This window comes from Crinia signifera, chromosome 1, assembly GCF_055691185.1.
Source record: "Crinia signifera chromosome 1, ASM5569118v1, whole genome shotgun sequence".
In the NCBI taxonomy this organism is placed as follows: domain Eukaryota; kingdom Metazoa; phylum Chordata; class Amphibia; order Anura; family Myobatrachidae; genus Crinia; species Crinia signifera.
The window spans coordinates 187,868,513-187,885,061 of NC_139217.1; the positions used below are offsets into that span (position 1 = coordinate 187,868,513).

The following is a 16,549-nucleotide window of genomic DNA, read 5'->3' on the forward strand; positions in this document are numbered from 1 at the left end:
TGCCGCCAGCGCTAAAGCAAGGTCGACAGGCGAACTGGCAACATCAGCGATCGCTTCCCCAGGCAGCGCAAGTGCGGGGGTCACGCCAGCTGCAGCAGGGATATCGCATGTAGGCCGGGTCTAGGGATGCTGTCTACCTTCCGGGTGATGGGCTCATCGGTTGCCAGGAGGGCAGCCGCGGAAGTGGATCATCATTCTGGAGAGAACATTACGGCAGGTGCCGCAGGCGCTGAAGTGTGGTCGACAGGCGGCCAGGCAACAACGGCGATCGCTTCTCCAGGCAGCTGCAGCAGGGGCGTCGCACGAGGCCAGGTCTCGGGAGGCTGCCGACTTTCCGGGTGATGGTGAGCATGATGATTATGATACCTCTGAGTCTTTTCCGGGCCATTCCTATGCCGACTGCGAGGAGTCAGGAACCATTAGACGCCCCCGCAGGTTTGCCAAGCTTAGTGCGCGCAGTTGCACAGCAAGCAGGGGAAGGGGTTAGCGGGCTAGCAAGACTAAATCCTTCGCTGAGTCCCAGCTTTCTTCTGACATGGTCCATCGCAGCGACACTGCTGGGTCCAGGGGTCTCATATGGGCACAAAGGGTAAAATAGCCAAGGGGGAGTTCGTGGATGTTTCAAGTTGCTAGCAACCTGTAACTGATTTCGACAAGGCCAAGAAATCGTCCGGTGTCGGTGAAACCTCATATCGGAGTTTTCACCCTAGCTTAAGCAGTTCCTCATGCTCCATCTGGCTATTCTAACCCTAAACTCAAGGAGCGCAACAGCGTTAGGCGATGCATTTTCCTTGGGCACGGGTTTTTCTCGCTTACAAGGGTACGGCTCGGAGGGTTTAGGACAAGAAATTTCGTCTGACCCACGCCGACGCACGGGTTACGCCCGCGGGCCTTGAGCGCGTCAGTATATGATTGCAGGTCATGGGTAAAGGCCACGCTCCTTCTGAGTACCATCACAAGAAGCCATTTTTCCCCTGGCAGGTAGGGTACGAAGCCAGCCGCTAAAGGCCAGTGCTTTGCCTTCAAGGATTCAAAGGGCGATAGAGGCGTCAAATGCCGTTTTCGCCGCGGATCCTGGAATTGGGGGGCCAGCCACCACTGTCGAACCATTGCCCAACATGTGTTTTTCGCCCTTGGGAGTAGTACCCAAGAAGGCTCTGGGTAAATACCGGTTAATCCAGCACCCGCTTGCCCTCGCTGGGCATCCATTAAAGATGCTATTACTGAGCAGGCGTGCAAGTGCGTTATCAGCTGTTTGATAAAATACCCTGGCTAGTCCATAAGTTGGGCACGGTGCACTCAGGGCCAGTTGGGCATGGAGTCCGCTTTTCTGCCTCCTTCCGTGGCACCCTAACTTAGGGGATCGGTGGCCCACGCCAGGACCGAGGTCCCAACATGTGTCATACCTGGCCATGCTTAGAGATTGGCACTGCGGCTGTAGCCTGCCGGCTGACCGAGCCTGCAAGTTTCAGGTCCTTATCCAGGGCTGCCGGGCCAAGAAGAAGGCCAATCTAAGGCAGGTCCAGTCATTTACTGGGGGTCCCTTAACTTTGAGTGCCGGGCCGCCCCCAGGGGCGGTGTTTTGCCACAAGCGGGTAGGGGCTACAGCGGGGACTAAGGCTCCCCTTACATGGTTAAGCTGTCCCGGGAGATACGCTACGACCTGGTCGTCTGGTCTCCATTTCTGGTGGACTTTAATGGGGAGCCTCTTTGGACCGCAGAGCCTTCGCCTATGGCCAGGCGTCAGTTATTTACACAGGCCCCGGGGTCCTCGGGTTTTGGGGCATTTTTTCAGGTGAATGGCGTGCACCCCCATGGCCTCAATCATGGATTGGGAGGGGTTTCACGGCTAATTTGCTGCTATTAGAGTTCTTTCCCATCGCTGTAGCGGTGGGATGGCGGGCTCACACTTTGGCAAGCCAGACGGGAGGTTATGGTAATATAACCCAGGAGGGGTACACACCACTAACAACCAGGGCACCTTTTTTCAACCCCGACACTGCTCAGACATTTGGTATTACGCTGCTTGCAGGGCATCATACATTTCATGGCGCAGCACGTTACAGGGGTCGACCATGGCATCGCCGATGCCCTGTTGCGGTTCTACTTTGCGAAGTTTCACGAGTTGGTACCGATCGCTGCGCCCCTTGGGCTCACTTATCCATGTCCTGTAGGGCAGATCGTAGAGAAGACATGGGTGGATTACCATCCCTGGCCCCCTCCACCAGTAGGGCATATGCAGCCACGCTGCAGGACGGGGCGGCCTTTTTAGGAGTCCCCGGGGAACAGCGGAAGTCGGTCGATGACCGTTGCTGTTTTCGGGCGTGGGCATTATGGCGCGGGCCTGTCCATCTGCCATGGCTGCGGCATTAGCCGAGATATATTCCGTGCTAAGTTACGCGGAGAACGGGACCCCACCAATGCCTTTGCGCTAGCATGGGCTTTGATTGGTGGGCGAGAGTGCAGACTATGACAGCGGATTCCCGCAAGTCCATCGAGCTGTAGACGCGGTGGAAATTGTAGCCTGTGTTAAGAGCGTAGCGGAGAGCACAGAAGAGACGTCACTCTTTCGGGTGGCGTTCTCTTTTGTGTTCTTTAGGGACTTTAGGGTCAGCGAGCTGGTTGCGGCCAGCAAGAATGCCACTGATTTAGGTGCGGTTCGAAGACATGGTCTTCCAGGACGGGTCATCCTTTGCGTGCTCCGCCGGTCTGAGACCGATCAGTTGGGCAGAGGTCGCTGGGTATCCCTTAAGTCCCAGCTGGAAAGGGGATCTGCACCGTGCGGCTGGCCACGGCATATCTGCCTTTGAGGCCTGCCGCTCTGGCCCAGTTCCTCGCACATGCTGATACATGGCCGTGACGCGCTTACTGTGCACTGCTGTGTTTAAGCGTTGTGTGGCTGCGTTGGGTTTGGAGGTCGCCGATTGCGGGACGCATTCGTTCTGTATTGGTGCGGCCACCAACGCAGCAGCGGAGGGTCTTCCAGTGAATGCCATACAAGAACTCGGCCGCTGGAAGTCCTCCGCTTATAAATCTTATATTCGTTTAGATAAGGTTTAGCACGCGCCTTTGGCGCTGGATCCAAAAACGATGTTTACACTCGGTTCTGTAACGGCAGCGTTACGGAATCGAGGGTGTGAAGGGAATTTTTTACTTTTTCCTCCGATAGTGGGCTGATTACAATTGGCTTCCCCCCCTCAAGTCCACCGGAGGTTTTTTAAGGTTTTCCCCTTCACTTGGATTCTAGTGTACTAATTTATGTTGTGCATTATATGTCTAACCCTAAGTTGTGCACTGTACAGTTTAAGTTTGAATGCTAACTGGTTAGGGTTTTCCTTTTCAGCCCTTCCCCCCACCTTCAACGACTCATGCCACTGTCTGGTTCGTCGGGCATTCATTCATTTTATGGGCATCCAATCATCAGTTAGCTGTCAGGGCCCGGGCAGAGCTAGGGGCGAAGGCAGTACATTGGTTCGGTGTCAGGGGTCTCCGGTGGAAGGGTCTTTTACTATTTTTGTCAGACAAAGAGCGTCGTTGGGGTCGCCCGGATGTTGTTGGTGGTCCACCCAGGGGGTAACGACTTAGGCCAGGGAACCAGCATAGGCCTTATTTTGAGGATCGAGGCTGATTTTAAGACTCTGGTTGGCCTTTGGCCTGGATTGCGGATAATTTGGTCTGACATAGTGCCTCGTTTCAACTGGAGAGGCTGCTGGAACCCTAAGTCCTTAGAAAGGATCAGACGCAAGGCTAACTTTGCGGTCTCCAAGGTGGCCACGTCCATGGGAGGCACAGCGGTTAGACACACCTCTTTAGCACTGGAGACCCCATCCTTCTACAGAAGTGATGGTGTCCATTTGTCAGAATCAGGCATGGCCGTTCTCCTTCAGGACTTGTTTAGTTGTTGCAGATAGGGGATTAGGTTTGTTTTACTCTGGTTGCTTTAGTTATTGATAGGGTTGGCGGGCTTGGGTTCTACAGTAATTGTCTTTAAGTGGCAATTTTTGAACCCAGCTGTGGCGGGAGGGCGCTCTCGATCAGCAGTCCAGTTTGAAGTACAGGAGGTCACTGTGAGGTATTGCCACCCTCTGCCAGGAAGGCTGGTGAGTCCCGCCCCCGAGGGGGGATGCAGGACACTTTTAGAACTGTCCTCACCATGCCCTAGGAGGGGCGGCAAGACAGTCACAGCGCAGGCTGGCTTTGAATTCAATGGGGGCGGTTCATCGCCCTGGTTACAAGTTGGGGCGTTTTAGTCGCCGCCATTGTTAACGTTTTATGACTGGCTGGTCTCCAAGCGCTCTCCAGGCCATCCCTTTTCAATAGGGTCATACCACAATAAATACCCTTGACCTTTTAAACTTATGCAGTGGTTGTCCGTGTCGTTATTTCAGGTCATGTGTCCGTGTGATTTACTTCTAAGGGTAATCAAGGTTTAAGTTGAAAGAAAAGGTTCATCACAATAATGCAGTAGACGCCTTAGAGAAAGCGAGGGCTGCCTAGGCATGAGGGAATATAAGAGTCTGTGCAGTTTGGGATGGTATGACAAAAGCTAGAAATCAGAGTGTCACTTACCCATAGAGGTGCAGTGTAGATGGGGTAGCCAATCAGGTGTAGAAAGGGTGGTAGCTTAGGTGGAGATATATAAGAGGTAGTCAGGTGATCCATCTTCCTCTTGAGTCTGGATTCCCACCCTCCCTCCCTTGTGCTAATCTACCACCTGGCCTTTCAGCCTTCACCCAAATTTGTCTCTCATCAATTTAATCTTAATTGGCGGGAGGGCGCTCTCGATCAGCAGTCCAGTTTGAAGTACAGGAGGTCACTGTGAGGTATTGCCACCCTCTGCCAGGAAGGCTGGTGAGTCCCGCCCCCAAGGGGGGATGCAGGACACTTTTAGAACTGTCCTCACCATGCCCTAGGAGGGGCGGCAAGACAGTCACAGCGCAGGCTGGCTTTGAATTCAATGGGGGCGGTTCATCGCTCTGGTTACAAGTTGGGGCGTTTTAGTCGCCGCCATTGTTAACGTTTTATGACTGGCTGGTCTCCAAGCGCTCTCCAGGCCATCCCTTTTCAATAGGGTCATACCACAATAAATACCCTTGACCTTTTAAACTTATGCAGTGGTTGTCCGTGTCGTTATTTCAGGTCATGTGTCCGTGTGATTTACTTCTAAGGGTAATCAAGGTTTAAGTTGAAAGAAAAGGTTCATCACAATAATGCAGTAGACGCCTTAGAGAAAGCGAGGGCTGCCTAGGCATGAGGGAATATAAGAGTCTGTGCAGTTTGGGATGGTATGACAAAAGCTAGAAATCAGAGTGTCACTTACCCATAGAGGTGCAGTGTAGATGGGGTAGCCAATCAGGTGTAGAAAGGGTGGTAGCTTAGGTGGAGATATATAAGAGGTAGTCAGGTGATCCATCTTCCTCTTGAGTCTGGATTCCCACCCTCCCTCCCTTGTGCTAATCTACCACCTGGCCTTTCAGCCTTCACCCAAATTTGTCTCTCATCAATTTAATCTTAATTGGCGGGAGGGCGCTCTCGATCAGCAGTCCAGTTTGAAGTACAGGAGGTCACTGTGAGGTATTGCCACCCTCTGCCAGGAAGGCTGGTGAGTCCCGCCCCCGAGGGGGGATGCAGGACACTTTTAGAACTGTCCTCACCATGCCCTAGGAGGGGCGGCAAGACAGTCACAGCGCAGGCTGGCTTTGAATTCAATGGGGGCGGTTCATCGCTCTGGTTACAAGTTGGGGCGTTTTAGTCGCCGCCATTGTTAACGTTTTATGACTGGCTGGTCTCCAAGCGCTCTCCAGGCCATCCCTTTTCAATAGGGTCATACCACAATAAATACCCTTGACCTTTTAAACTTATGCAGTGGTTGTCCGTGTCGTTATTTCAGGTCATGTGTCCGTGTGATTTACTTCTAAGGGTAATCAAGGTTTAAGTTGAAAGAAAAGGTTCATCACAATAATGCAGTAGACGCCTTAGAGAAAGCGAGGGCTGCCTAGGCATGAGGGAATATAAGAGTCTGTGCAGTTTGGGATGGTATGACAAAAGCTAGAAATCAGAGTGTCACTTACCCATAGAGGTGCAGTGTAGATGGGGTAGCCAATCAGGTGTAGAAAGGGTGGTAGCTTAGGTGGAGATATATAAGAGGTAGTCAGGTGATCCATCTTCCTCTTGAGTCTGGATTCCCACCCTCCCTCCCTTGTGCTAATCTACCACCTGGCCTTTCAGCCTTCACCCAAATTTGGCTCTCATCAATTTAATCTTAATTGGCGGGAGGGCGCTCTCGATCAGCAGTCCAGTTTGAAGTACAGGAGGTCACTGTGAGGTATTGCCACCCTCTGCCAGGAAGGCTGGTGAGTCCCGCCCCCGAGGGGGGATGCAGGACACTTTTAGAACTGTCCTCACCATGCCCTAGGAGGGGCGGCAAGACAGTCACAGCGCAGGCTGGCTTTGAATTCAATGGGGGCGGTTCATCGCCCTGGTTACAAGTTGGGGCGTTTTAGTCGCCGCCATTGTTAACGTTTTATGACTGGCTGGTCTCCAAGCGCTCTCCAGGCCATCCCTTTTCAATAGGGTCATACCACAATAAATACCCTTGACCTTTTAAACTTATGCAGTGGTTGTCCGTGTCGTTATTTCAGGTCATGTGTCCGTGTGATTTACTTCTAAGGGTAATCAAGGTTTAAGTTGAAAGAAAAGGTTCATCACAATAATGCAGTAGACGCCTTAGAGAAAGCGAGGGCTGCCTAGGCATGAGGGAATATAAGAGTCTGTGCAGTTTGGGATGGTATGACAAAAGCTAGAAATCAGAGTGTCACTTACCCATAGAGGTGCAGTGTAGATGGGGTAGCCAATCAGGTGTAGAAAGGGTGGTAGCTTAGGTGGAGATATATAAGAGGTAGTCAGGTGATCCATCTTCCTCTTGAGTCTGGATTCCCACCCTCCCTCCCTTGTGCTAATCTACCACCTGGCCTTTCAGCCTTCACCCAAATTTGTCTCTCATCAATTTAATCTTAATTGGCGGGAGGGCGCTCTCGATCAGCAGTCCAGTTTGAAGTACAGGAGGTCACTGTGAGGTATTGCCACCCTCTGCCAGGAAGGCTGGTGAGTCCCGCCCCCGAGGGGGGATGCAGGACACTTTTAGAACTGTCCTCACCATGCCCTAGGAGGGGCGGCAAGACAGTCACAGCGCAGGCTGGCTTTGAATTCAATGGGGGCGGTTCATCGCTCTGGTTACAAGTTGGGGCGTTTTAGTCGCCGCCATTGTTAACGTTTTATGACTGGCTGGTCTCCAAGCGCTCTCCAGGCCATCCCTTTTCAATAGGGTCATACCACAATAAATACCCTTGACCTTTTAAACTTATGCAGTGGTTGTCCGTGTCGTTATTTCAGGTCATGTGTCCGTGTGATTTACTTCTAAGGGTAATCAAGGTTTAAGTTGAAAGAAAAGGTTCATCACAATAATGCAGTAGACGCCTTAGAGAAAGCGAGGGCTGCCTAGGCATGAGGGAATATAAGAGTCTGTGCAGTTTGGGATGGTATGACAAAAGCTAGAAATCAGAGTGTCACTTACCCATAGAGGTGCAGTGTAGATGGGGTAGCCAATCAGGTGTAGAAAGGGTGGTAGCTTAGGTGGAGATATATAAGAGGTAGTCAGATGATCCATCTTCCTCTTGAGTCTGGATTCCCACCCTCCCTCCCTTGTGCTAATCTACCACCTGGCCTTTCAGCCTTCACCCAAATTTGTCTCTCATCAATTTAATCTTAATTGGCGGGAGGGCGCTCTCGATCAGCAGTCCAGTTTGAAGTACAGGAGGTCACTGTGAGGTATTGCCACCCTCTGCCAGGAAGGCTGGTGAGTCCCGCCCCCGAGGGGGGATGCAGGACACTTTTAGAACTGTCCTCACCATGCCCTAGGAGGGGCGGCAAGACAGTCACAGCGCAGGCTGGCTTTGAATTCAATGGGGGCGGTTCATCGCTCTGGTTACAAGTTGGGGCGTTTTAGTCGCCGCCATTGTTAACGTTTTATGACTGGCTGGTCTCCAAGCGCTCTCCAGGCCATCCCTTTTCAATAGGGTCATACCACAATAAATACCCTTGACCTTTTAAACTTATGCAGTGGTTGTCCGTGTCGTTATTTCAGGTCATGTGTCCGTGTGATTTACTTCTAAGGGTAATCAAGGTTTAAGTTGAAAGAAAAGGTTCATCACAATAATGCAGTAGACGCCTTAGAGAAAGCGAGGGCTGCCTAGGCATGAGGGAATATAAGAGTCTGTGCAGTTTGGGATGGTATGACAAAAGCTAGAAATCAGAGTGTCACTTACCCATAGAGGTGCAGTGTAGATGGGGTAGCCAATCAGGTGTAGAAAGGGTGGTAGCTTAGGTGGAGATATATAAGAGGTAGTCAGGTGATCCATCTTCCTCTTGAGTCTGGATTCCCACCCTCCCTCCCTTGTGCTAATCTACCACCTGGCCTTTCAGCCTTCACCCAAATTTGGCTCTCATCAATTTAATCTTAATTGGCGGGAGGGCGCTCTCGATCAGCAGTCCAGTTTGAAGTACAGGAGGTCACTGTGAGGTATTGCCACCCTCTGCCAGGAAGGCTGGTGAGTCCCGCCCCCGAGGGGGGATGCAGGACACTTTTAGAACTGTCCTCACCATGCCCTAGGAGGGGCGGCAAGACAGTCACAGCGCAGGCTGGCTTTGAATTCAATGGGGGCGGTTCATCGCCCTGGTTACAAGTTGGGGCGTTTTAGTCGCCGCCATTGTTAACGTTTTATGACTGGCTGGTCTCCAAGCGCTCTCCAGGCCATCCCTTTTCAATAGGGTCATACCACAATAAATACCCTTGACCTTTTAAACTTATGCAGTGGTTGTCCGTGTCGTTATTTCAGGTCACGTGTCCGTGTGAGTTATTTCAGGTCATGTGTCCGTGTGATTTACTTCTAAGGGTAATCAAGGTTTAAGTTGAAAGAAAAGGTTCATCACAATAATGCAGTAGACGCCTTAAGGTTCAGAGTGCGCCTAAGTTTTCACAATACAATTAATGTAAAAAAAATCATCTAATATAATAAACACAAGATAAAATTCAATATATAATAGTATATAAAATAATTTTTAATAAATGTGTCTTCCAAAAGATGTGTTTATTATATTAGATGATTTTTTACATTAATTGTATTGTGAAAACTTAGGTGTATTCTGAACCTTTCTTCTATATATATATATATATATATATATATATATATATATATATATATATATATATATATATATATATATATATTACTAAGTAGGACAGCTTAATGACGCGGTATGTTCTCGTCCTGCCCATTTACAGTCCATTCAAGAAGGCAACTGGTACAATTCAGTGGAAATGTTTTACCCTTACTAGTACATTTCAGTCTGATTGTACCAACACAAGCATTCCAGTGCTGCTCCCAAACAAGTGACACACCTAGGCCTCACATGCCTTAAAGAAATTTCACCACTGAGGGTGCCAAAATGAAGGTATTTGACATGTTGTTTCAAATCCGACAGTTCTGATTTTAAATTGCTCATTCATCATCCGTTTTCTCCAAAGCATTCTTTCAACCCATCCCTCAGGAACTATTACCACTAATAGTTTAATTCAAGCAGTATGGAATCATGCAACTTTGCAGTGGATAGATCAGTGAGAGACTATATTTATATTCTGACTGGATTCATTTGAAATGACATGGGAGGATAAAGGTATCCCGAGGTATTAAAAGAATTGGAGATTGAAAGGAAGATTATGAATCAAATGACATGAAGGAAATACATTTGCTTAATAAGTATATGAATATCTAGAAAGACAAGTGGAAGGAAGTAGTGCTCTATGAGGTGTAATAAGCCTTGGAGAGAGACCTGCTCCAGTAATTATTCAAATAAAGCCTGTAACGTTGGTGAGGCTGAATGGGGTTGGGATGCCGACACACAGGCAGATACTGACACAGCTACATAAAGACGCTGAAACACAATGACACATGGCGACTGACACATAGACGTTGGGACACATACATACAGACAGATGCTGACACAGATGCTAACACACGATGACACACAGGTACACATAGACAGAAAGACACTGACACACAGGCGCTGATAGATTCTGACACAAATGCCTATGCTCGGACACCGCCACACAGACAGATGATGATACAAGGAAGCTGATACATAAACAGACATACCCTGTCACATTTCTGTGTGTCAGCACATGGCTAGCAGATGCTGTCCAAAAGACTCTGATACATGTATAGACTCTGGTGCATGAAAGCCAACATACAGGAGCTGACACACAGAAATATGCTAACACAAAGAGGATGACATGCAGACAGGCACTGGCACTGGCACACAGACACATATAAGCTGATACACAAATGCCGACACATAGATGCTGACGCACAGACATGCGAGAGAGATGCTGACCCATGGATACATGTATGCAGACGGCACTGACAGACGCTGATATATGGAGAAACAGACTTTGCCACACGGATGCTGATACACCGACAGATGCTGATACACAGAAAGAAGGCAACACACAGGCACCAACAGATGGATGTTGATGTACTGACAGATGCTGGCACGTACACAGATGCTGACACATCGACGCTAACTCAGAAATACTAACACAGAGATAATGTTGACACTCTGATGCTGACACACAGATGCTGAGCTGAGACAGGGAAGCTCACACTCTGACCTTGACACAGACTGACACCCCAATGCAGATGTTGACACACTGACAGATGCAGACACACTGATACAGACAGATGCTATCACACAGAGAGATGTTGACACAGGCAGACAGCTGGTTGGTACAAGAGAGCAGGGGATGCAGAAATGGCTCCATTGGGTGGGAGATCAGAGCAGGGGCTATGGTGAAGGACAGCTTCCCAGTTTTTTGAGTGGGGTGGGAAGAGAGGGGCAGCTCCATGTAAACTAGGAGCATGGTGCCAAACACAGCCGCTGGGTAGGAGGTGATGACATCTCCGTCAGTTGTATGAGCAGGGAGAGCCGGGGGGAGTGTAGTCTCTGTGCCAGACACATAATATATGTATATATTTCTAGTGGAGGAAAGAAGCCACGATCTCCATGAGCGGAATGAGACTTTCTGGCCATTAGGTGGCAGCTGCGGTTTCTGGCTTGTGCGACATGTATCGCTCACCCGGACATGATGCCTCATGCTGCATTACCATATTAGTGCTATTCCCTATTGTAAAGCGCAACGGAATCTGCTGCGCTATATAAGAAACTGTAAATAAATAAATAAATATTCCCGCTACTTCTATGTAAGCAGCATGCATAGCACCTCCAACCACATGGCAACTTATACACTAGCACTCTTTACGAAGTTGATAACCTGATAAATTATTTTAATACATTTAATGCTAAGCATTTTTTTTATATATACAGCACATAAAACTTTTTTTAAAATATTTTCAACACTACATAAAACGGATCTGTATTTTTTTTTTAACAATTATTAAGAAATCATTTAATTTTAAATATATTATTTTAAATGAAGATGCTGATTTGAGTGGATCCAGTTTTTATTTGCTATTCCTTTTTCTGTAAGTGAAAGCCATGTTTCCCTATTACTTTTTTCATACCCATGTGAGTGTCTGTCTGTGTTGTATGTGATCAATTTATTATTCCAAATCTATTGTCTCTGACTAGCAAGAGAAGGTGAAAAGAAGGAGGGGGCGATCTTATTGTGAAAAGGGAAAATAAACCAATTTTTGTTAAATGTTAGGTAACTGTGTATTTCCCTGTCCTGGCATAGCTGTTCCCCTACTGAGATGACAACAATAAAGGGATTGAAAGTCCCATTACTTTAGTAGTACTTTATCAGTTTTTCAAGGACAGGCTCATGTTTCTTAAAAAAAAAAAATGATGCTATAAACTTTGGATTACAAAAAAGTCTTGATTTATGTTTTCTCTTCTCTTGACCCAGAAAGCAGCCCTTGAGTGTACTCACCAAGGATATGGAACTAGTGTCATCATAGGTGGGGCTCCACCACATGCACACATCACTTTTGATCCATATCTGCTGTTTACAGGACGTACATGGAAAGGCAGCATTTTTGGAGGTATAATTTAATACAAAAGGCACAAAAATGTTTTATATACTGTATAAGAAAGTGATGTAATGTACACGTCTTAATTGTTTTGAATTTCTACTGAAAAAATTATAATATTTTAATAACCTGTTGAATTTTGTCATTTCATTATCTTCACTAGGAAGTAGTGGCCCGGGGTTTCCATAGATTTCTGTGGTTAAGAGAGGACTAATAAAACTACAGTAGCCTTGGGTTCCACAATATTGACCTCTGACATGTGGATAGCAACAAAACATCAGAGCTAATTTTTTAAAATGCAAGACTTTACCTTATCATACAGGGCCAAATGCACTAAGCTAGAACAGTGATCAAACAGAGAGTGATAAACCACCAGCCAATTATCTCCTACCTGCCATGTCATAGGCTGTGTTTGAAAAATGACAGGTAGGAGTTGATTGGTTGTTTGTTTATCACTCTCCATTTTATCACTTTTCAAGGCTTAGTACATCTCACCCACAAGCAGATATGGTAGAGCTGATAAAGTGTTAAACATGAGCTGTGGCTTGGCATTGTTGGAGGTAGACCATTAAGTTGGGTGTGGTATAGCTCACAGACAATGTCTAGGTTGACATGTACTGTACAAGCACTACTTTGATGAAAGGTCAACACAAGCAAAAAGTCTTGAAAAGGTTGACATGAGTTTTTCTTGTTTTTTTTTTGGTTTCAATGTCAATACCTGAGCATGTGGACCCCCAATTTGTGTACTGCATATCATGGCTCACTTCAATAACCAACTTTTAGCCTAGACTTTATCCACACTTTAAAGGAACGTTATCATTTCATATTGGAGTCCAGGTGGATGGTAAAGTATAAAGAAGGCCATAAAATAAAAAAGAAATTGTGAAAAACTCATGTTGACCTTTTCACGTGTTGACTATTACCATGTTGACCTTGTGCATATCGATCTTGTGCATGTCAACCAATTGACTGTTGTCCTAAACATTGGGGGAAATTTAATAGAGCAGATCCCAGGTACGAATTTATACGACCGGCATCTGCCTTATTTTGGGGAAAATACAAATATGGGAATAGGCAAATTTACTAATCTGCCAGCCGCCAAATACATAAGAAGTGGCAGCATACTATAGCACAAATCAGTTAATTTTAAAAAATGGAGTCAGTCATCCCCCAGCTGTAAATAGCCCAGGGCTCAAAGAACCGGTCCTGGTTTTAGGTATTTAGGGGTCAAAGAAGTTGGGGGTTCCCAGGATTTCTAAAACCAGTGCAAGGCTCAAGGGCTGGTTTTGGTTTCCAAAATATGGGGAAAAAAATGAATAAGGACCCCTGTATTTTGACAACCAGCACCAGGTCCAAAAAGCCAGCAGGGTAATGCCACAGCCGGGGAAACTTTTTAACAAGTTCCCTCACCCAAATGATTATCCCCATGACTTGTCAGCCAAATAGTAAAAATAAAACACACACACACACACACACACATAAGAGAAATCAAACTTTAATACATACTACAATCATTCATACAATACTTACCTATGGATTCCAACGTTGGACTGTCCTCTTCTCCAGTAGAAATCCAAATAAGTACCTGTGGAAGGAAATTATACTTACCAAGGTCTCTGGCATAGATCACGAAAATGCATGCCCAAACCATCATATGAGAGAAACTGTAACTAGTTTGTTTACATCTATGGCTCCTCCCCCAAACTGGTTGACCCCCCCCCCCCCCTCCCTCCGCCGACCACCCTGGGGCATTGGGGACAGCCCTGGGCTTGAGCCCATTCTGGGGATATTCTGGAGACAGGGATTCCAACCTGGACTGACCAGTCAGGGGGATATTACTTTAAGTTTCCCCCAGCTGTGACATTAGCCTGCTGGCTATTTGGGCCCGGAGATGGTTGTCAAAATAGTGGGACCCCTATTCATTTTGTTCCCTGTATTTTGGAAACCAGGACTGGCCAGGAGCCTGGTGCTGGTTTTGTATGTCCTGGGGACCCAAACTTCTTTGGCCCCTATATTTCTAAAATAAGGACCAGCTCTTTGAGCCTGGGGCAGGTTATAGCCATTAGTTAAAATGTCTTTCTTTTTTTTCACAGAGAAGCCTGCACAGTTCTGACTGATCGATGCAGGCTTCAGCTAAATACAGCTAAAAAAATGAAGAGTATTTTCGGATCAAATATCTGTAAAATAGGGTCAGTTAGTAAATATGGAATCACCATTTGAAATAGTATTATTTCGATGGTGTATGCATTCCTATTTTGGAATCCGAATACACCTGTGTAGAGAATCCTCCGTATACTGGCCTTTGTAAATTCTGAAATACGAATTTACGGCCGTATTACAGGTACAAAAGGCTACAAATTTGGCCATTCATATTTTAGTAAATTTCTCAGTCAACTGAATACTTTTAAGTTGCATTACCATATTTGTTAATAATACAATAATGGGATGTGTTCATAAACTATTGTTAAATATAACATACTGTACAAATTATATTAATTGTGAAATTGAAATGTTAATTAGCTACAAGACCAAGCCGGTGCTGTAGTCACATATCAATTATATATATATATATATATATATATATATATATATATATATATATATATATATATATATATATATATATATATATATATATATATATATATATAAACTGTCCTTACAGTAAGCTACAGTAAAGGGGTCAAAAGAAACAGAGATCAGCACACCACTTAACGGGATTGACAAAAAAAGATTTTATCTGAAAGTGATCAGTAGCATACTGATGTCACAAGCAGCATAAATACAACGTAATTCTCATCATAACGAGGGGCTATAGAAGTAAACAGCTTTCCCTCAGCAGGCCCCCTGTAGCATCCCATCTTCCTCAAGAGCACTCTAATGGGTATCGCCCGATATATCGGATGCGATATTGGCCGATATATCGGATGCGATATTGGCCGATATATCGGATGCGATATTGGCCGATATATCAGATGCAATATCGGCCGATATATCGATGCGATCCAAACCGATCTTTGACCTGTTCATAACCCCACTATCCACTACGCATGGAGTTGATTTTATATAGTGTAGCGAGCCACCGAGCATGAAGCGTGGGGAGCCACACTATATAAAATCATTATGAACAGGTCAAAATTCAGTTCGGATCGCATCGATATATCAGCCGATATCGCATCCGATATATATGGGGTGCCGTCAAAATACGAAAGTACGAAAAATTGTTGTTGATGTTCTTGTGCACATAACACACCCCTAATGAAGACTTAGGATAATATGGGATTTTTTTTTTTTTATATGTATAGGCAGCGACAGAACTATCACCAATGTAGCCAATGCATTGCATTGGTGCCGTTGCAAATAATGCTTTTTTCTTCCCATCCGGCACACACAGGAAATTGACTATTTATCATTTGCTGGAGTTGGCACTGTCCTGTGTTATTGCCTTCCTTATGCTGCACCTGTTTATGTCAGTGCTTTGTACTTACTGACGCATACTTGGACTTGGAACAACAAGTCCCAGCATGCGGGTATTAATGGGCCCACCGGGACTTGTAGTCCCACCACAGAACCAATACCAAACACACACACACACACTTAAAGTATAATTTTATTACACACACAATACATACATACACAATTATCTATCTTGAGACATAGGTTCAGTCCACTTGTCCTTGTAGAATCCAAATGATGACCTGTGAAAAAAATGATACTCACCACCCCTCCATCATAGATTGCGTCCTCTTCGGTCCAAGTAGGCAATCCAGGGGTTATAAAAAACAAACCGCAAATACATGACAACAAATGGAGTGAGGAGCTTGCAATTCCTCCCTGAAAATGAGGCAGAACATCACTGGGGCTTCCCTATGCCTATCAGGAGTGGGCTCCGGGGAAGCTCCGCACCTAAGTGTGTGCGCGGCTCCATAGATGCACATGTTATGAATTTACCATGTGCTTCTATAGACAGTTGACACCATAGAGTCTATGTTGGGAACAGGCAATTCAGGCTGACCACAAAGTCAATTGGGGTCAACCACAAACTTGACCCCAATTGTCTTTGGGGCCAGCCTGAATTGCCGGTTCCCACCATAGACGACCATGTTAAAACTTTAACACATGCTTCTATGGTGGGAACCAGACATAGACACACATGTTAAAGTCTTAATATGTGCATCTATGGAGCCATGCACAGCCTGTCGGGTGCACAGCTCCTCCAGAGCCCATTCCTCATAGGCTGAGGGAAGCCGCAGTGACTGATGTCACTGGGGATTCCCTCATTCCTGGGGAGGAGCTGCAAGTTTAAACTACCTGTCATTTTTCAAACACAGCCTGTGACATGACAGATAGCAGCTGATTGGCTTGATGTTTATCACTCTCCCTTTTATCACTTTTCAAGCTTAGTATATATGACCCTGGGAGAGGCAAATGATTACAGAGGCAGA

General features: G+C 46.4%; 1 protein-coding gene across 2 annotated transcripts in view; it reads left to right on the forward strand.

Moving 5' to 3' along the window:
* LOC146065466 (alcohol dehydrogenase 1-like) overlaps positions 1 to 16,549 on the forward strand; it is a 72,454-nt gene that overhangs the window by 42,523 nt on the left and 13,382 nt on the right. Inside the window, exon 7 of one of the 2 annotated variants that reach the window (XM_083179046.1) lies at positions 11,981 to 12,116. The exons of the other annotated variant lie outside the window; for it this stretch is intronic. Within the exon in view, the coding sequence (XP_083035172.1) occupies positions 11,981 to 12,116 (136 nt within the window). The remainder of the gene's footprint in view (positions 1 to 11,980; positions 12,117 to 16,549) is intronic. 2 annotated transcript variants of the gene reach the window in all.